Here is a 22,563-nt window from a genome sequence, read left to right as displayed (position 1 = left end):
ATGTTCTGCAGCATTCTGTAATTCTGAAGTTGCTAGAAAGGAAGGAATTTCACTTAGCCTTACCTTTAATGAGGAATTTTCTAAACGTCCCCTTTTAGAGTTTGCACATGCGCAAAGCAAGGGGAAAGTTAACTCCTGAACTTCGCAGTCAGTTTTTTTTTGTTGGATAAAGTAAAAACTCGGGAAAAAGTCATTCTGCTGAAATGGCATTCCGGAGGAGAAACAAGAGTTATCCCTTCTTCAGCCAGGAATTCTTAATACAGAATCATGCCGATATCGTCTTTAGTTTTGTCATTTTCATTCTGATTGGATTGATGTTTGAGGTGAGATGAGTTCTGATTCCAATTTTCCCTCGTCTACCTCAGCTGTTTTTTGTTGGCAGGTCCGCAACAGATTTAACCATGAGATATTCCCATGGCATGTAGTTGGAACGTCATGTAATATCTTTCATCTGTTTTATGTGAAAGCAGTTGCAACTAACTTTTACTACCGCTGTTGGCTACACTGTTAATCATTTGAATATGTTATGCAGATATGGCGGTGGTTGGTAGATCCAATGTTGCAGTTTTTGTTACAACGCAATAGCGTTGGCTACCCGGGGTTACAAAGTCACACTTTTGCGTCGTTTGATCACGGTTTATGTGCAAATTGACAGCGATGAAGTGGAAGTGAAAGACTGTACATTTTTACAGCACAACTTCCTATAATTTCCTTCATCTCGACATCGGTCTGTTTCTAGGCTACAGTAGTTCATCTAAAGTAGCTCATTTTGTCAGCTATAACGGGACTCGTTCAGTCTTAAATGTAGAAGTTTTTGCATAGCCTACGATTAACCAATTTAAAGTGTGTGTTTGGTAAGAATTGAAAACTTAAGAGTATGGCACTTTTTCATTGACGTTAAACTTTAACAAACTAGTTCGGTGTGTTTGACATCAAGGAAACGTTAATTTTTAAGGCACAACTAATTACCATAAACGAATAACGTTACATTTTCAGTGCCCCTTGGTTCCGTTGACAAAGCTTTTCGACGAAGGAAGCCCGTTGCACCAATTTGATCGCGTTAACTGCCACGTCTCAATGTTTGAGCGCTGCTGCAGCGGGTTATGTTGCAATGAAAGAGTAGACGTGTTTGTTTTTCTGTGCACTGACCGTGACACGAATTGTGCTCTATTTGCGCCCGAGCTGTCATTTTAATTAAATTACAAATGTTAGATTAGCGTTGTACCCTTTCGACTTGGTTAGATAATTGAATGCTTCGACAAAAAAATGGTCGTCATAGGCCGGCTGATGAATTCACACGTAGGGAAACACTTGCTGTAGCCTAATCTGTCAAAAACAACCTAGTCTGCGGTTCGTTTGGCGAAGTCATTTGCATTGCTGTGACTTTTAGGTATCAATCCGGTATTCTCAGTCCCCTTCGAGCTATTGGCCTTCATGTGTAGGCTACATATAGGCTATGGAGGGGGTTTCCTTGAGCTTTCACGTCTCGGAAAGTCACTGTGGTAACAGTTCACTCTGAATAGACCCATGCAAACTAGAACTCGGTGGGGTTTAGTTTTGACAAGGCACCAGGTGACCCTGGCGCGCGTGGAATGTTGGCAACTTGTAAGTGCACTCGAGTTTACCGTAAAATAAACGGCATATCCCTTCGTCATGGCGAGACGACTCGTTTTTTAAAATATATATATACAGCACCGTCCCCCTCGGAATTCACTTTAGAAGAACATCGTCAAATTACCCCCCAAAAGTGTGAGGTGTTTGAGAAAGTTTGCCTTTTCAATAATATCTATCTGTGGACTGCAGTAACTACTCGCCGCGCCCTCTGCCATTGAGGGTTATTGTAACAATACCACGCCCATTAGCATTAGATCTCTGCATGCCTTGCCCACTAGCATTAGATCTCTACATGCACACTAGCCAGCTAGGACATGCTAGGTAGCTAGTACAAGCTAACTATACTCAACAAAAATATAAAGGCAACATACGACAATTTTGACGATGTTACAGTTCATATAAGGAAATCCTTCAATTGAAAATAATTAATTAGGCCTTAATCTATGGATTTCACATGACTGAGCAGGGGCACCGCCATGGGTGGGTAGGGGAGGGCATTGGCCCACCCACTTGGGAGTTAGTCCCAGCCAATCAGAATTAGTTTTTCCCCACAAAATCGCTTTCTTACAGACAAAAAAAATACTCCTCAGTTTCATCAGCTGTCCGGGTGGCTGGTCTCAGATGATCCTGCAGGTGAAGAAGCCGGAATGTGGAGGTCCTGGGCTGGCGTGGTTACACGTGATCTGCAGTTGTGAGGCCGGTTGGACATACTGCCAAATTCTCTAAAACAACGTTGGAGGTGGCTTATGGTAGAGAAATGAACAAAATTCTCATGCAACAGCTCTGGTGGACATTCCTGCAGTCAGCATGCCAATTGTGTCAATCGTCACCACATGACGCTATACGGAAACAGTCTGTAAAAAGACTGCCATATGCACACAAATGTCCATTACCAGAACTTTATCCACTCCATATTTGCCCGTCTACTTGCTTTCATAAACAAGAAAGTCATTCATAGGCAAGCCACTTGGCAGTTTCATAAAACGTTAGATATCTAATCTCAGCATATATCTAACCTAAATGTGGTTATGCTTCTCTTCTCTAGGCAACAGCAAAAACTGCAATACTGTTTATTCAACCCCAGTACAACATCAGCACCCAGTCACCAGGTTTGTGCCACAACCCCCATTCAACACTACCACATCAGCTATGAGTCTATTACCCTATATAGTACACTACTTTGACCAGGGCCCATTGGGATCTGGTCAAAAGTAGTGCACTATGTAGGGAATAGGTTGCCATTTGGGATACAGCCATAGCCTGTTTATCAGAGTAGGCTTATCTGCCGTTTCTGTCATACCTGTCGTCATCGGTGCATTCCTCGCTGTAGCCTACTTTGTGTGTACTTTGAGTTTGTCCTTTGTCACTCATTATGCCTACCTGCCTTCCACTGTCTGTCTGTCCAGAGGGAGAGGTGACGTTGTACCAGTATGGCTGGCGGGACTGGGCCACCATCCTCTTCTATTTCTTCATCACCATCATCCTCCACGCTGTGGTGCAGGAGTACGTCCTGGATGTGAGTAATACCAAGCCTCACTGCATTGTGGGTATTTGTGTTCTAAATGCAACATCCAGAAACTCTGGCATCTTAACTGTCTGCCAATTAAAACCAATAGATGCCAAAATGTTGTAGACTGGAGGCATGGGGCTAGGTGGGGTGGCCCGCCTTGTCGATACAATGGTAGATAGGGGAACACTGATGGGTAAAATGGTGATTAAACTCTGGAACAATGGAGACTGACTGGTCTGAGTAGAAGTTGCCCTTGTATGCACAGAGATAGGATCAGCCAAATGTAGCATGAACCATTTCAATTGGAAATACAAAACTGACCTTAGATTACGGTTGTTGGGCCTACTTGCACACAGACTCATTATGAGGTCACAAGGTCAAATGGGGTTGTCTTTGTCTCCTCTCCTATACAAAACCTCCAGAACACAGGGATGTAGTCTGGGGCCATATTCACAAAGTGTTTCAGAGTAGGAGTGCTGACTGAGGATCTGTCCATACAATCTTATTCAATATGATCTATGCTAGATCGGCACTCTTACTCTGAGACGCTTTGTGGATAGGGGCCCTGGTGCTAGATCTGTTTGTGCTGCCTTGCCAACTCCTATGTTTAGCATTAAAGTGACCATAAGAGTTGGCAAGACTGTACAAAAAGATCTGGGACCCTGGCTAACAGGAAAAGGATTGTAATATTATTTCACACTCTAGCTCTATCATCAACTGTTTTACAATGTTTTAACACGGGTGTCAAACCTTTGGTTTAAGACATTTTTTTTTATTTTGGGGGTGGGGGAAACAAACTCAAAATACTTTAAAATGAATAAATCCAAATCGAAACTCTGTCGAAAGAATGGACCTACATTCATACAGTTTCTTGACTGTTCAGCTCGCTAATAATCACCGAAATGAAAGTAAGACAATCAGGGAGCATACATTTTTTTCCCAAAATATGGATAGAGGATGTTTTTTTGCCAACTTTGACAGCGAGGAAATATAACACGTTTCAATGCGGCCCTCCGGAGCTCGTTGAAGGCCGACTGTGTCCCCCTGACACCCCTGGGGTAACACTTGTACGGTACGTCTCTGCTCAAAGTGCGTCAGAGTGGTTAAAGAGGGCACTTTGCATCTTTTGTTGTCATAGTTTTTTTTTCTTCTGTACACTTTCTTGTGTATCACAATGACAATGTTTCTATGGAACCAGGAAATGAAACCCATTTTGACACGACCTGTCTCCCACGATATCTGCAACCTGTTTTTAATCACATGCTTTTTTTGGTTCTGTTTTTAGAAAGTGAATAGGCGTCTCCATCTCTCGAAAAGCAAGAACACCAAGTTTAATGAGTCAGGCCAGCTGTGTGTGTTTCACCTGGTGTCTAGCGTGTGGAGTCTCTACATACTCATAACAGTAAGACACACACACACACACACACCAAAGTGTCGTGGAAAGTCAAATCAACATGAAGATTTCCACTGAAGTCTCCCCTTTTCCCTTTTCAGGAAGGATACCTGTTTCACCCTAGCAGCCTTTGGGAGAACTACCCACATGTCCATCTGAGGTATGATGACTCGGCACTATTACAGGGGTATCTTGTTCCTGTCTGCGTCTCAAGTGGCACCTTATTCCCTGTGTAGTGCACTACTCTTGACCAGGATCTTTAGGGCGCAGACACGAACAAGATATCTTGTGATAACCATAACCATTAGCAAAATGGTAATGTAACTTAGTTTATCTTATTGTACAGTAAAAATGTAAGATTGTATTCTTCTCAGGTGTAACTATTAGTAGGCCTCTCATGATGGGTTAAACAACCCTTCTCTACGCTGAACCGGGTATGTTACTGCAGGGCTGGAACAAAAGCCTGCACACCCAATAGCTCTCCAGGACCAAAGTTGCCAGGAGAACCCTGCTCTGCACCATATCCTTAAACAACCTCTGTGTGTGTGTGTGTGTGTGTGTGTGTGCTGCAGGTTTCAGGTGAAGTTCTTCTACCTCACTCAGCTGGCCTACTGGCTTCACGCCCTTCCTGAGCTCTACTTCCAGAAAGTACGCAAGGTCAGTGCTGAAGCTGTGAGAAACGGAGGAGTGATATTGGTGTGAAAATGAATGAATGAAATCTTCCTTTAGTCTGAATAAGGAATTCTGTCACATCATATTCCTCATAAAAAAGCATTTTCCACCCAAATGTCAAAGGCTTTTTCACCATTCAAGAGGAATCTGCGCTATCTTTTTCGCTGATCCAGCTTTGCCAGCTGAATTTAAGAATCCACCACTTGTTGTTTATAGGAGAGGTTGCAATTTACGCGTTAATTGGTCCATGCCAACTGCCAGCCACAAAAGAAAATCAGCCAGGCTCTTTTACGCCCTCTTATAGATGCAGGGGTTGCGCACAGTGTAATGATATGATGATGATGTGTGAATATTTCTGCCACCCACATACAGGAAAACGGTTCCAAATAAATTACATTATTACGTGCTCCACCACCCATGTTATCTACATAATTAAATGTCCATGTGGGCTGTGTTATGTAGGTAAAACCTCTCGTTCTATCAAAAAGAGAATTTGTGAACATAAATGTTAAATAAGGATTAATGACAGGGATTATCCAGTCACAATATATTTAAATGACCTAAAACATTACATTTCTACCTTTTTTTTTAGATTTTGTGGCATAGAAAAAGTTAAGATATATAATACTCTTGACTAAAAGATAATGTTTTTTGATTTTCACACTTCAGGCAGTATTTCCTAGAGGTCTTAATGATGAAATGCCCATGAATTATGCCCCCATTTCAGATTACTTTGACGTTTTTCTTGCGCTGTACCCAATGATTTATGAAAACTTGCTTGGTAGGTCGATGTCCTCATTGTGGTTTTACAGACGTGTTTAATACGATTTATGTACACACTTTATTTAAATATTTATGAAATGCACATTGTTATATTTGGTAACAATTATTTGTTTTCCCTCAACTCCGACTCCATTCGATGCGTGGAACGGATGTGGGTGGGTCTAGGTCTACATAAGGGTGCTAAAAAAGAATTTAACTCACAAAAGCTCTGACGAAGTCCATGAGGCCGATACATAAGGCTTATTAAAGAGCAGTGACACTATCAAGAGCAGTGTGCAGGTTTCTTTTTTTCTCAAATGTGATTTCGGTGAAAAAAGCATATTACTTCCTCACCTTGAAAGTTGCAATTCATCTCCTTGTCCATAGACTGCTTTGCTTTCAAGGTAAGGCAACAAATATGTGAATGTGTCATTTTGAGTGAACTATCCTCTTAATACAACATTAGTTTACACCCACATAACCTCATTCTGAACATTAACATTCCCGTTGACAGAGAACCAGAACCCCACCAAAAAATAACATTTTTTATTTAACATTTTTTCAAATAGGCAAGTCAATTAAGAAAAAAATATTATTTACAATGATGGCCTACCCCGGCCAATCCCTAACCCGGACGATGCTGGGCCAAGGGGACTCCCAAACACGTCCGGTTGTGATACAGCCTGGAATCGAACCAGGGTCTGTAGTGACACCTCTAGCACTGAGATGCAGTGCCTTAGACCGCTACGCTACTCGGGAGCCCTAAATATGTGTATTTAAAAAATATATTTCCCCTTACCCTACCACCTCTCCCATAATTTGAGTAAACTAATGGACAACAACACTTAATCGTCTACTTCCAGTTTATACATGCATACACACAATAGTTAGATTTAGTTTATTTTTAGTCTTCAGCTCCCCTCAACCCCTCCCATCTACAGTGCATTTGGAAAGTATTCAGACCCCTTTAGTTTTTCCACATTTTGTGACGTTACAGCCTTATTTAAAAATGGATTGTTGTTTATTTCCCTCATTAATCTACACAATATCCCATAATGATAAAGCAAAAACAGGTTTTTAGACATTTTAGCAACAAACAAAAAAACTATCACAATGACAAGTATTCAGACCCTTTACTCAGTATTTTGTTGAAGCACCTTTGGCAGCGATTACAGCTTTGAGTCTTCTTGGGTATGATGCTACAAGCTTGGCACAGCTGTATTTGGGGAGTTTCTTCTATTCTTCTCTGCAGATCCTCTCAAGCTTTGTCAGGTTGGATGGGAGCGTCGCTGCACAGCTATTTTCAGGTCTCTCCAGAGATGTTTGATCGGGTTCAAATCCGGGCTATGGCTGGGCCACTCAAGGACATTCAGAGACTTGTCCCGAAGCCAATCCTGCATTCTTGGCTGTGTGGTTAGGGTCGTTGTCCTGTTGGAAGGTGAACCCAGTCTGAGGTCCTGAGCGCTCTGGAGCAGGTTTTCATCAAGGATCTCTGTACTTTGCTACGTTCATCTTTCCCTCGATCCTGACTAGTCTCGCAGTCCCTGCTGCTGGAAAACATCCCCACAGCATGATGCCAGGTTTCTGGTTCCAGGCTTCTTCCAGATGTGACGCTTGGCATTCAGGCCAAAGAGTTCAATCTTGGTTGCATCAGACCACAGAATCTTGTTTCTCATAGTGTGAGAGTCCTTTAGGTGGCGTTTGGCAAACTCCAAGCAGGCTGTCATGTGCCTTTAATTGAAGAGTGGATTCCATCTGGCCACTCTACCAAAAAGGCCTGATTGGTGGAGTGTTGCCCTTCTGGAAGGTTCTCCCATCTCCACAGAAGATCTCTGGTTCTCTGTCACTGACCATCAGGTTCTTGGTCACCTCCCTGACCAAGGCCCTTCTCCCCCGATTGCTTAGTTTGGCCGGGAGGCCAGCTCTAGGTGGTTCCAAACTTCTTCCATTTAAGAATGATGGAAGCCACTGTGTTCTTGGGGACCTTCAATGCTGAATTTTTTTTTTTGGTACCCTTCTTCAGATCTGTGCCTCGACACAATCCTGTCTCTGAGCTCTATGGACCTCATGGCTTGGTTTTTGCTCTGACATGCACTGTCAACTGTGGAACCTTATATAGACAGGTGTGTTCCTTTCTAAATCATGTCCAATCAATTGAATTTACCACAGGTGGACTCCAATCAAGTTGTAGAAACATCTCAAGGGGATGATCAATGGAAACAGGATGCATCTGAGCTCAATTTCTAGTCTCATAACAAAGGGTCTGAATACTTATTTCAGTTTATTTGTAATCGATTTGATAAAAAATAAAAACTGTTCACTTCGTAATTTCTTGGTTATTGTGTGTAGATTGAGGCCTTTTTTTGATTTGGTCCATTTGAGAATAAGGCTGTAACTTAACAAAATGTGAAAAGGGGAAGAGGTCTGAATCATTTCCGAACCTTTCTATTCTCATAGTTTCTAAAGATTGTAAATTAAAGACAAACATTTTTGCCAAGAGTATTATAGGATTGATCTTGATTTTATGAATTTTCAAATCACCCAGCAGTGCTATTTGCAGAGTTATCTCCAGGTAAATGTTGCAATTCTTCAACCATTCCTAACAAAACAAATGATCTAATGATTCTGTCTCTGCAGCAATTTCTGCAGAGCTGGGTTGGTTGTATCCCCTATATACAGTACCAGTCGAAAGTTTGGACACACCTACTAATTCAAGGGTTTTTCTTTATTTTACTATTTTCTACATTGTAGAATAATAGTGAAGACATCAAAACTATGAAATAACAAATATGGAATCATGTAGTAACCAAAAAAGTGTTAAATACGTCTAAATATTGAAGAATCTCAAATCTAAAAAGTAGCCACCCTTTTCCTTGACAGCTTTGCACACTCTTGGCATTCTCTCAACCAGCTTCATGAGTCCATATTATGACAAGAACAGTCACAAAAACCATCAAAAGCTATGATGAAACTGGCTCTCGTGAGGACCGCCACAGGAAAGGAAGACCCAAAGTTATCTCTGAGTTACCAGCCTCAGAAATTGCAGCCCAAATAAATGCTTCAGAGTTCAAGTAACAGACACATCTCAACATCAACTGTTCGGAGGAGACTGCGTGAATCAGGCCTTTGTGGTCGAATTGCTGCAAAGAAACCACTACTAAAAGAAGAGACTTGCTTGGGCCAAGAAACACGAGCAATGGACATTAGATCGGTGGAAATCTGTCCTTTTGGTCTGATGAGTCCAAATGTGAGACTTCTGATTCCAACCACTGTGTCTTTGTGAGATGCAGAGTAGGTGAACAGATCTCCGCATGTGTAGTTCCCACCGTGGAGGAGGAGGTGTGATGGTGTTGCTGTGCTTTGCTGGTGACACGGTCTGTGATTTATTTAGAATTCAAGTCACACTTAACCAGCATGGCTAACACAGCATTCTGCAGCGATACGCCATCCCATCTGGTTTGGGCTTAGTGTGACTATCATGTGTTTTAACAACAGGGCAATGACCCAACACATCTCCAGACTGTGTAAGGCCTATTTTACCAAGAATGAGAGTGATGGAGTGCTGCATCAGATGACCTGGCATCCACAATCACCTGACCTCAGCCAAATTGAGATGGTTTGGGATGAGTTGGACCGCAGAATGAAGGAAAAGCAGCCAACAAGTGCTCAACATATGTGGAAACTCCTTCAAAACTGTTGGAAAAGCATTCCAGGTCAAGCTGGTTGACAGAATGCAGGCGAGCGAGCGCTGGGCATCTTATGATATGGATTATCTCAATGTCTTTGAACTTTAGAAAGTTGGCTTTACGTTGGAACAGCTAGCTAACTAGTTGACAAGCTTGTGCAGAGCGGCACCAGAATTTAAATAAAAACATGTAGTTAATAAATCCAATGTTAAACGTGATAACTATAGTACTCTTAACTAGTATTGAAAAGGTTAATCCATTCTTTAATATAAAATTTCTGAATCAAGCTTGTAACGTCAGTAGGCTCCTAGACTATGCTTTGGAGGGGGAAGGGCCTACACACACACTGGCAAAATTTTTCAGCTGGCAGGCAAACACTGGAATACAAATATAAACTCAGCAAAAAAATAAATGTCACTTTTTCAGGACCCTGTCTTTCAAAGATAATTTGTAAAAATCCAAATAACTTCACAGATCTTCATTGTAAAGGGTTTAAACACTGTTTCCCATGCTTGTTCAATGAACCATAAACAATTAATGAACATGCACCCGTGGAACGGTCGTTAAGACACTAACAGCTTACAGGCGGTAGGCAATTAAGGTCACAGTTATGAAAACTTAGGACACTAAAGAGGCCTTTCTACTGACTGAAAAACACCAAAAGAAAGATGCCCAGGTTCCCTGCTCATCTGTGTGAACATGCCTTAGGCATGCTGCAAGGAGGCATGAGGACTGCAGATGTGGCCAAATAAATTGCAATGTCCATACTGTGAGACGCCTAAGACAGCGCTACAGGGAGACAGGACGGACAGCTGATCGTCCTCGCAGTGTTAGACCATGTGTAACAACACCTGCTCAGGAAGGGTACATCTGAATATCACACCTGCAGGACAGGTACAGGATGGCAACAAGTGCCCCAGTTACATCAGGATTGTGCGTACAATCCCTCCGTCAGTGCTTAGACTGTCTGCAATAGGCTGAGAGAGGCTGGACTGAGGGCTTGTAGGCCTGTTGTAAAGCTAGTCCTCACCAGACATCACCGGCAACAACGTCGCCTATGGGCACAAATCCACCGTCACTGGACCAGACACGACTGGCAAAAAGTGGTCTTCACTGACGAGTCGCGGTTTTGTCTCACCAGGGGTGACTGTTGGATTCGCGTTTATCGTCGAAGAAATGAGCGTTACACCAAGGCCTGTACTCTGGAGCGGGATCGATTTGGAGGTGGAGGGTCCGTCATGGTCTGGGGCGGTGTGTCACAGTATCATCGGACTGAGCTTGTCATTGCAGGCAATCTCAACGCTGTGCGTTACAGGGAAGACATCTTCCTCCCTCATGTGGTACCCTTCCTGCAGGCTCATCCTGACATGACCCTCCAGCATGACAATGCCACCAGCCATACTGCTCGTTCTGTGCGTGATTTCCTGCAAAACTGGAATGTCAGTGTTCTGCCATGACCAGCGAAGAGCCCGAATCTCAATCCCATTGAGCATGTCTGGGACCTGTTGGATTGGAGGGTGAGGGCTAGGGCCGTTTCCCCCCCAGAAATGTCCGGGAACTTGCAGGTGCCTTGGTGGAAGAGTGGGGTAACATCTCACAGCAAGAACTGGCAAATCTGGTGCAGTCCATGAGGAGGAGATGCACTGCAGTACTTAATGCAGCTGGTGGCCACACCAGATCCTGACTGTTACTTTTTATTTTGATCCCCCCCATTTGTTTAGGGACACATTATTCCATTTCTGTTAGTCACATGTCTGTGGAACTTGTTCAGTTTGTCTGTTGTTGAATCTTGTTATGTTCATACAAATATTTGCACATGTTAAGTTTGCTGAAAATAAACGCAGTTGACCGTGAGAGGACGTATCTTTTTCCCTGAGTTTATTTTCTTTATTACCCTACCACCCCTCCCCCTATTGGAGCAAACTAGTGAACAACAACACACTATTTCCAGCTTATACATACTATATACATTTTATGGACAGTTTATTTTACAATAGTTTTGTTTGTTTTTAACTCGTCCTTCCTCAACCTCCCATATATTTATGATGCCCATCCAGTAGGATTTCTATTTTCCATATCTTTCAAACTGTACTCTTTCAAAACAGTTCCTAAGCTAAATATGTTTTACAGGCATAATATGTTTTACATTTGTTATCTTGTTGTTATTAATCCCAACCTTCAGCTCCATTCAACCCCTCCCATCTATCTCTTTACACCATCCATAAATGGATTTCTATTTGCCATATATTTTTCAGCTGTGATGTTTCACTAAAGCTCTGAATCCATTCTCATTGTTTCTATAGATTGTAAATTGAAAATAAATATTTTTGCTAAAAGTATTATTGATCGATTGACTGCCTTTTCAGATCATAGGCACTTTGTTGTGTTTTTTTGGTGGGACTGGAAAAATATATATCCGGAACGTAAAATAACGTTATTAACTGATTCCCCTGTTTTTAAAGTAACGATTCTGTTCTGGTACTGTGTAGATCACTTTCCTTCACTGTTCTGAATCTGTTTCATGACATGTTTGTTATGTTCTGTTCCCTGAATCGGTTCCAACCCCTGGCCATTACCACTCATGTTTACCACTAAATACAGAATTTTTAATCCCATCAAGTTGTGCCATGGTTCAGAAAAGGTTGGGAACCCACTCCTGATGTGACTGCTCTGTGTTGTTGTCCTCAGGAAGAGATCCCTCGCCAGCTGCAGTACATCTGTCTCTACCTGCTGCACGTCTCTGCAGCATACCTGCTCAAGTAAGTACATGTAGAAGCTACAGTTGGGATGTGACAAATGATCAAATCAAATCTATTTATATAACCCTTCTTACATCAGCTGATATCTCAAAAGTGCTGTACAGAAACCCAGCCTAAAACCCCAAACAGCAAGTAATGCAGGTGTAGAAGCACGGTGGCTAGGAAAAACGCCCTAGAAAGGCCAAAACCTAGGAAGAAACCTAGAGAGGAACCAGGCTCTGAGGGGTGGCCAGTCCTCTTCTGGCTGTGCCGGGTGGAGATTATAACAGAACATGGCCAAGATGTTCAAATGTTCATAAATGACCAGCATGGTCAAATAATAATAATAATCACAGTGGTTGTCGAGGGTGCAACAGGTCAGCACCTCAGGAGTAAATGTCAGTTGGCTTTTCATAGCCGATCATTAAGAGTATCTCTACTGCTCCTGCTGTCTCTAGAGAGTTGAAAACAGCAGGTCTGGGACAGGTAGCACGTCCGGTGAACAGGTCAGGGTTCCATAGCCGCAGGCAGAACAGTTGAAACTGGAGCAGCAGCACGGCCAGGGGGACTGGGGACAGCAAGGAGTCATCATGCCAAGTAGTCCTGAGGCATGGTCCTAGGGCTCAGGTCCTCCGAAAGAGCGAATTAGAGAGAGCATACCTAAATTCACACAGGACACCGGATAAGACAGGAGAAGTACTCCAGATATAACAGACTGACCCTAGCCTCCCGACACAAACTACTGCAGCATAAATACTGGAGGCTGAGACAGGAGGGGTCAGGAGACACTGTGGCCCCATCTGATAAACATTAAGAACATTTAAACTGCCATTTTTATGCCATTCATAAAAATAGTTTCTACATGACATCTTGTAGTCTGGTTCTAGACATGCCATTGACAATGGCTGCATATCAACCGCAATCATTTATGTAATCAGTGCTGTGAAATTTCTCATTCCATCCCTTATCGCACTGCTGCCAGCAACAGGTTGGGTCTCACTTTGCCTCCCTTTCAGCATTGCACCTGTACTGCAACTGGAGCTCAATTCCACCTCACAAAGTATGCATTTCACAACCTTCTTATTTAACTTCTCAAAGTATTGCCATACAGGACTTCGCTGCTGTCACTTCCTTGTCTCACGCTGCAATTTTTTTCCATTGTTAACGAGGATGACTTGCTGAGCAAATCATTTGAAAGCTGAATATCTCCTAACGTTACAGCATTGTTGTTAGGCATTTGTTGAACGTTTCTTTTTCACTTGATGATGATCGGGACCTGTTCGTTTTTTGGTAACTGCCCTGTGATTTTAATTATTTTAATGTTTTTCGGTTAGCGTTTCTTTTAAAACGTTAAACGATTCCAATTTCGTTTAAACGTGACATCCCAAATAGAAGCACGTATATAAGTGCCTAATATTAGCACAAATGCATATATAAATCGCATGAGCACCCAAAAGCATAGATAAGCACATACAGTGCCTTCAGAATTTATTCACACCCCTTCATTTTTTTCACATTTTGTTGTTAGAGCCTGAATTTAAAGTGGATTACGTTGAGGTTTTGTGTCACTGGCATACATACAATACCCCATAATGTCAAAGTGGAATTATGTTTTTCACAATTTCTACAAGTTCATTAATAATGAAAAGCTGTAGTGTCTTGAGTCAATAAGTATTCAACCCCTTTGTTATGGCGAGCCTAAATAAGTTCATGAGTAAAAATGTGCTTAACAAGTCACATAAGTTGCATGGACTCACTCTGTGTGCAATATGTGTTTTACATTCATTTTGAATGACTACCTCATCTCTGTACCCCACACATACAATTATCTCTAAGTTCCCTCAGTCAAGCAGTGAATTTCAAACACAGATTCAACCACAAAGACCAGAGTAACTACAATGTTGTTGATCCATCCTCAGTTTTCTCCTATCACAGCCATTAAACTCTAACTGTTTCAAAGTCACCATTGTGAATGAAATCCCTGTATATTTGTAGTGACTGGGTGTATTGATCCAAAGTGTAATTAATAACTTCACCATGCTCAAAAGGGATATTACAATGTCTGCTTAATTTTTTTCCCATCTACCAATAGGTGCCCTTCTTTGCAAGGCATTGAAAACCTCCCTGGTCTTTGTGGTTGAATCTGTGTTTGAAATTCACAATACTAACAATGGAGTTGGACTTCATAGCACATGCATAACCTGTACATGGACTTGCTTACCAAGATGACATTGAATGTCCCTGAGTGGCCTAGTTAGTTTTGACTTAAATCAGCTAGACAATCTTTGTCAAGACTTGACAATGGCTGTCTAGAAAGGATCAACAATCAACTTGACAGCTTAAATATACTTTTTTTTTTAAGAATAATGTGCAAATATGGTATAATCCAGGTGTGCGAAGCTCTTGGAGACTTACCCAGAAAGTGTCACAGCTGTAATTGATGCCAAAGGTGATTCTAACATGTATTGACCCAGGAGTGTGAATAGGTTTTTTTGTATTTAATTTTCAATACATTTGCTAAATTGTCTCCAAAGCGTGTTTTCAATTTGTCATTATGAGGTATTGTGTGTCGACAGGTGAAGATTTAAATTTTTTTTAATCCGTTTTGAATTCAGGCAGTTATGCAACAAATTGTGGAATAAGTCAAGGGGTATGAGAACTTTCTGATGGCACTTTACATTAGCATATATAATCACCTATACCTTAAGAGCACCTGAGAGTTGCCAAATTCATATTCACTCCAAATTTGTACTTGCATAAGGACTTCATAACCCATGCATAACCATGTCCTTCTCCCTCACCGCCCCCTCCTCTCTCCCCCTCCCTCAGTTTGAGTCGTGTGGGCCTGGTGCTCCTCTGCCTCCAGTACCTGTCTGAGATGGGCTTCCACATCGCAAGGATGTTCTACTTCACTGATGAGAGCCACCAAAAGATGTGAGTTCATACTTCCAACTCGGTGTCCTTGTGCTTAGTGTCCCTCCTGAGATTGGAAGGTTGGGGGGGTTGATCCCTGGTTGAGTCATACCAAAGACTCTATAAATGGTGCCCGATGCCTCTCTACTTGGCACTCAGATGGATTTGGGCTAATGGCCTGTGATTGACTATCGTCCTGTCCAGTGTGTACTTGTACATCATGCTGCTTCACGTCACAGAATCAGGAGAGCGCCCAGGAGCCTATGGCTACTTACTTTTACTTCCAACTGCAAAACAACATATCATGTTGCGGGGTCTACCTTTTTAATGAAGTGCTATTCATATTTGAATGTGATATACAGTTGAAGTCGGAAGTTTACATGCACCTTAGCCAAATACATTTCAACTCAGTTTTTCACAATTCCTGACATGTAATCCGAGTAAATATTCCCTGTCTTAGGTCAGTTAGGATCACCACTTTATTTTAAGAATGTGAAATGTCAGAATAATAGTGTAGAGTGATTTTATTTAAGCTTTTATTTTGTTCATCACATTCCCAGTGGGTCAGAAGTTTACATTCAATCAATTAGTATTTGGTAGCATTGCCTTTAAATTGTTTAACTTGGGTCAAATGTTTCGGGTAGCCTTCCACAAGCTTCCCACAATAAGTTTGGTGAATTTTGGCCCATTCCTCCTGAAAGAGCTGGTGTAACTGAGTCAGGTTTGTAGGCCTCCTTGCTCTCACACACTTTTTCAGTTCTGCCAACAAATTTTCTATAGGATTGAGGTCAGGGCTTTGTGATGGCCACTCCAATACCTTGACTTTGTTGTCCTTAAGCCATTTTGCCACAACTTCGGAAGTAAGCTTCGGGTCATTGTCCATTTGGAAGACCCATTTGTGATGGTCTGATGTCTTGATGTTGCTTCAATATATCCACATTATTCTCCTTCCTCATGAGCCATCTATTTTGTGAAGTGCACCAGTCCCTCTTGCAGCAGAGCACCCCCCACCACATGATGCTGCCACCCCCGTGCTTCATGGTTGGAATGGTGTTCTTCGGCTTGCAAGCCTCCCCCTTTTTGCTCCAAACATAGCGATGGTCATTATGGTCAAACAGTTCTATTTTTGTTTCATCAGACCAGAGGACATTTCTCCAAAAAGTACAATCTTTTTCTCCATGTGCAGTTGCAAACCATAGTCTGGCTTTTTTATGGCGGTTTTGGAGCAGTGGCTTCTTCCTTGCTGAGCAGCCTTTCAGGTTATGTCGATATAGGACTTGTTTTACTGTGGATATAGATACTTTTGTACCTGTTTCCTCCAGCATTTTCACAAGGTCTTTTGCTGCTGTTCTGGGATTGATTTGCACTTTTCGCACCAAAGTACGGTCATCTCTAGGAGACAGAACACAACTCGTTCCTGAGCGGTATGATGGCTGTGTGGTCCCATGGTGTTTAAACTTGCGTACTATTGTTTGTACAGATGAACATGGTACCTTCAGGCGTTTGGAAATTGCTCTCAAAGATGAACCAGACTTCTGGAGGTCTACAATATTTTTCCTGGGGTTTTGGCTTATTTAGATTTCCCCATGATGTCAAGCAAAGAGGCACTAAGTTTGAAGGTAGGCCTTGAAATACATCCACAGGTACACCTCCAATTGACTCAAATTATGTCAATTAGCCTATCTGAATCTTCTAAAGCCATGACGGAATTTTCCAAGCTGTTTAAAGGCACAGTCAACTTAGTGTATGTAAACTTCTGACCCACTGGAATTGTGATACACAGTGAATTATAAGTGAAATAATCTGTTTGTAAACAGTTGTTGGAAAAATGACTTATGTCATGCACAAAGTAGATGTCCTAACCGACTTGCCAAAACTATAGTTTTGACATTTGTGGAGTGGTTGAAAAACAAGTTTTAATGACTCCAACCTAAGTGGATGTAAACTTTCTACATCAACTGTATAAACAGCACTTCATTAAAGGTAAACTATGCAATGTGACATAACCAGACACAGTGGGGTGACTTCCTGAAATACAACCTGCCAAGACTCTCACTATTGGCTCTTCCCAATATCTACATTCTTGGCAAATCTCAATTTTGTTGTTTTCTAAAAATGCTGTAAATCTCCCTGACGTGTATAATGACTTCTTATTGCTGACTCTACCTTTAATGGCACTGCATGCCATATGCAATCAATCCTAGCATAATCACAATCCGTTTATGTCATGTACTGATGTGTTCGGTGTGTGTCCAGGTTTGACGTGTGGGCGGTGTGCTTTGTGTTCACGCGGATGGTGACCCTTACCCTTATGTTCCTGGCTGTGGGCTTTGGGTTGGCCCGCGCTGAAAACCAGGGACTGGACTGGGACTTGGGCAACTTTAACACTGTGCTGATACGGTAAGAGATTTTTGATGGGTGTCTTGAACAGCGTACTTCTATGTCTAATGTACACAAACTGCTCCACACACACACACACACACACACACACACACACACACACACACACACACACGTGTGTGCACACTAATAATATGTCTCTCCCTCCCTCTCTCACACACACGCACACACCACTCTCTCCATCATCCGTCTGTATAGGATGACTGTGCTGTTGCTGGTGTGTCTGACCCAGTCCTGGCTCCTGTGGAAGTTTATCCGTTACCAGCTGAGGCGGTGGCGAGAGTTCAGACACGAACAAGCCTCTAGGAAGAGGGCCGCTGCCAAGCAAACCCCCCGACCTCTTAAGAGAGACTCCCGTGAGTGGACACGCACTTTAGGATGGGTTTATCGCACCTCTTATGTCATTGTTCTAGATCAGTAGGTTGATTTATAACAAGAGTTTTCAAGTTAGAAGATAGTCAATGGTAAGAGTTGAAGCCATTCTATAACACGTTGATTACTATTTGTTCATGTGTGTATGCCCTCCTCTCCTCCCTCCCTCTTACAGTTGGCCACCATGAAAATGGCGTGATCAAAGCCGAGAATGGAGCCTCTCCTCGGCCCAAGAAGATCAAGGCCCCCTAATGGCTCTACCCGGAATGGCTGCCCTAACAGTGGCCCTGATTTATATGGCTTATCAATCAGAGGAACAGGAAACTGGTCCCACACGGTTCATCCTCTTCCTGTTTTGCGTGTTCCGGAGGTGACACGGGGCCTGGGTCTGTCGCTATGGACACAACACGGCTTTAAAAATGCTGGATGAAAATCCAAAAACCAAACCCCCCCCTTGAGCCCTGAACAGACATTTACTCTCTCTACTATCAGTATTGTTTTTTTTTTATACACCCACACCGCCTGCTATGGCCACTCTGTTTTTGGAGCTCCCTTTGTATACAGAACGATGAATATGTTGTTTGTTTGGCACACTGTATGTGTCATATTGAATGTGATGCCTCATGCGTTAAGTACTGTATTGGTGTAGTGTTTGTCGAAATGTCACCGCAGCTGATTTTGAGCTCTGTTGTCGCTGTTGAATGAGCAGGCTTCACTTTTTGTTTTTAGCATTGGTCGTATTCATTAGGCACAAAATGGATTGAAACATTGAGGCACTATCTGGACTTGTCCAATAAGAAACGCACGTTTTCATTTTCCGTTGATAAATGTTTTAATGTTTCGTGCCCTAATAAATACGACCCTGGTAATGTGGTGCTGATACTATGTTGGCCCTAGAGGGACATCCAAATGTGCTGGCTTTGATGCTACCCAGTCAGTGATGGGTAGTGTGTAGAATGGGTGGGACAAGGTTGATATTGGACCAATCATGGGGCTCTGGTTACTCCTTGGCCCTTTCTTCTGGGTCATGGTCGGTGTTACTCGGACCGCGTTGTGCTCATGCTGTGGTCACGACACAAACCATGCCCATCCTGATGACCATGTATGTTGGATAATACCGCATGCCATTCCCATTATTTTTGTTAAAGAATTATCTATAATTACTTGATTAAATAATGCATTTTTCTCAATTGTGGTGGTCTGAACTGTTCTTTTTTTTTTACATTAAATTAATCTTTCAACCATAACACTGATGTGTGGTACACTACACACTAAAATATAAAAATAATTTGCAATTACCATGATGCAAATCTGTTTTGTATGGCTGTCAAATCCTTGCAACCTCCTCCCTTGCTTCCTCAATTTATCTGATAGCTCATAGGAGGAGGTCTGAGGGGGGAGCTGGACAGGTGAGGGACAATATATATTATTTTGCCTTAATGAATCACTAACCACATGAAATAAATAATTTTCAGAAATTACTTTGTCAAAAGCAACAAGGGCGTACTTACCTTGGTTCACAGTCTGAGGGAAGGGAGTAAGGATGTTCTGTTAGGGAGAAAATGTGTATGTTTCATGACATCAAGAAGAGGGTTCCACTCTGATGTCATCTGAAGAAAGAAGGGAGAGGAATGAGTATACTGTTGGAGGGGTCTGGTTTATATGCATGCACCCACACATCTGACAAAATAATCCCAAATCAAGTAATCCAGGTTAATGTGTCACCCTGGCAACAGCTGTTGAAATGTAGGCCCTTACCTGACTGAGGGAGGGCCAGCGTGGGTCTCCGCTCCCTGGTCAGCCATCCATAGGCCGAGCCTCTGCCTCAGGGAGGTCATGGTGTGAGAGGGGATCTGGTCTGAGATGGACTCCAGGTACTTTAGCATGTAGTGGTCAGCACAAAGCGGTATCTGACAACTGAGGAAGAGAGACAAAGACAAAGGGTCATAAGAGTGGGCTACCAATGTGGGTGGTTGTACTATGGGTAAAAATCTTAGATGAGATACTTATGAATTGAGGGTTTACAGAAGAATATCACTGTTCTCTGTTTATGGTTGGAAGAAGGTTCCAAATGGGCTGAAATGTCAATGAGACAAGAATTTAACCTGTCTAGCCCCCCCCACATTCCACTGAAAAGGCAGCGCGCGAAATTCCAAAAATATTTCTTTAAAATATTTAACTTTCACACATTAACAAGTCCAATACAGCAAATGAAAGATAAACATATTGTGAATCCAGCCAACATGTCCGGTTTTTTAAATGTTTTACAGCGAAAACACCACGTATATTTATGTTAGCTCACCACCAAATACAAAAAAGCACAGACATTTCTTTCACAGCACAGGTAGCTTGCACAAAACCCCCAAATAGAGATAGAATTAGTCACTAACCAAGAAACAACTTCATCAGATGACAGTCTTATAACATGTTATACAATAAATCTATGTTTTGTTCGAAAAATGTGCATATTACAGGTATAAATCATAGTTTTACATTGCAGCTACAATCACAAATATCACCAAAGCAGCTAGAACAATTACAGAGACCAATGTGAAATACCTAAATACTCATCATAAAACATTTATGAAAAATACATGGTGTACAGCAAATGAAAGATAAACATCTTGTGAATCCAGCCAATATTTCAGATTTTTTAAGTGTTTTACAGCGAAAACACAATATAGCATTATATTAGCTTACCACAATAGCCAAAAACACAACCCATTTATCAGCAGCAAAAGTTAGCGATCGCAAAAAAACAGCAAAAGATATATCATTTTTCACTAACCTTGACAAACTTCATCAGATGACAGTCCTATAACATCAGGTTATAAAATACACTTATGTTTTGTTCGAAAATGTGCATATTTAGAGCTGAAATCCGTGGTTATACATTGTGAAAACGTAGCAACTTTTTCCCAGAATCTCCGGATATATTTCTGACACTCACCTAATCTGACCAAATAACTCATCATAAACTTTACTAAAAAATACATGTTGTACAGCAAATGAAAGATACACTAGTTCTTAATGCAATCACCATGTTAGAATTCTAATAATAACTTTAGTACGACATACAGCTTACGTTATAGCGAGACAGCGCCTGCAATGAGGGCGGAAAATAGTACTAAACATTTTCCACAGAAATACGAAATAACATCATAAATGGTTCCTACTTTTGCTGAGCTTCCATCAGAATCTTGTACAAGGGGTCCTTTGTCCAGAACAATCGTTGTTTGGTTTTAGAATGTCCTTTTCTCCTGTCGAATTAGCAACCAAAGCTAGCCAAGTGGCGCGAAGCTGTCCATCTTCACCAAACGCAGAGAACGGAAAAAGCCAAAACTCCCGATAAACTTTCAATAATCTGATAAAACTATATTGAAAAAACATACTTTACGATGATATTATCACATGTATCAAATAAAATCAAAGCCGGAGATATTAGCCGTCTATAACGAAAGCTTTTCAGAAGGCAATCCAGGGTTCCTTCCTGCGCCTTGCTGAACAAAGGAAATAGTGGTCACGTCATTCCAAGAGCTCTTATTCGACCTCAGATCAAGCTAGACACCCCATTCCACCTCTCACTGCCTCTTGACATCTAGTGGAAGGCGTATGAAGTGCATGTATATCCATAGATTTCAAGCAAATGAATAGGAAGGCCCTGGAACAGAGCCTCGATTTCAGATTTTTCACTTCCTAACAGGAAGTTTGCTGCAAAATGAGATCTGTTTTACTCACAGATATAATTCAAACGGTTTTAGAAACTTGAGAGTGTTTTCTATCCAATAGTAATAATAATATGCATATTGTACCAGCAAGAATTGAGTACGAGGCAGTTTAATTTGGGAACGATGTTTTACAAAGTGAAAACAGCGCCCCCCTATCCCAAAGAAGTTTAACCTGGTCCTAGATCTGCCACGTCAATAGCCATAGGAGTTGGCAAGAGCCATAGAAGTTGATTCTATTTGTAACGCAGAACGCGCTGCAAGTCCTGCCTCTCCCATCTCCTCATTGGTTTTTAGAAGCATATACCATCTTCTCATTGGTTTTGAGGAAGATATACCCACGTGGGTGATTGAAAGATGAACTGAGGTTGGTTGTGGTAATGCACCTTTATTGTCAAATGCCATATGAAGTCCAAAGAAGAAAAAGAGGCCTGGAAGGAGGAGAGATGACTAGAAACGATTCGGTTGACCATTTTTATGTGTGGAGTATATGTCCGACTAGAGGACCTCGTGCATTTCAGGTAAAATAACAACTCAATGTTTATATCCCAGGACAAATTAGCTAGCAACAGCAAGCTAGCTAGCTAAATAGGACAAATTACCCAGCAACTGCAAGCTAGCTAGCTAAATTGCCATAAATGTTTAATGCTTTTCGACCTGTCCCCAAATTAATATACAGTTGAAGTCGGAAGTATACATACATCTTTGCCAAATACATTTAAACTCAGATTTTCATATTTCCTGACATTTAATCCTAGTAAAAATTCCCTGTCCCTGT

At 41.8% G+C, this 22,563-nt stretch overlaps 1 protein-coding gene across 1 annotated transcript; it reads left to right on the top strand.

The window, feature by feature from the left end:
- The first annotated feature begins 99 nt into the window (after positions 1–99).
- LOC139583150 (translocating chain-associated membrane protein 2-like) lies at positions 100–19,250 on the top strand. Its single transcript, XM_071413946.1, has 11 exons — positions 100–323; positions 2,660–2,723; positions 3,021–3,130; positions 4,410–4,526; positions 4,619–4,677; positions 5,090–5,174; positions 12,326–12,396; positions 15,205–15,309; positions 17,545–17,688; positions 17,887–18,044; positions 18,236–19,250. Exons 1-11 carry the CDS (start codon positions 204–206, stop codon positions 18,310–18,312), a joined length of 1,110 nt encoding a protein of 369 aa, XP_071270047.1. The 5' UTR covers positions 100–203; the 3' UTR covers positions 18,313–19,250.
- Positions 19,251–22,563: the final 3,313 nt, after the last annotated feature.

Source organism: Salvelinus alpinus, chromosome 8 (genome assembly GCF_045679555.1).
Source record: "Salvelinus alpinus chromosome 8, SLU_Salpinus.1, whole genome shotgun sequence".
NCBI lineage: Eukaryota > Metazoa > Chordata > Actinopteri > Salmoniformes > Salmonidae > Salvelinus > Salvelinus alpinus.
This window is presented reverse-complemented; position numbering and strand designations above follow the sequence as displayed.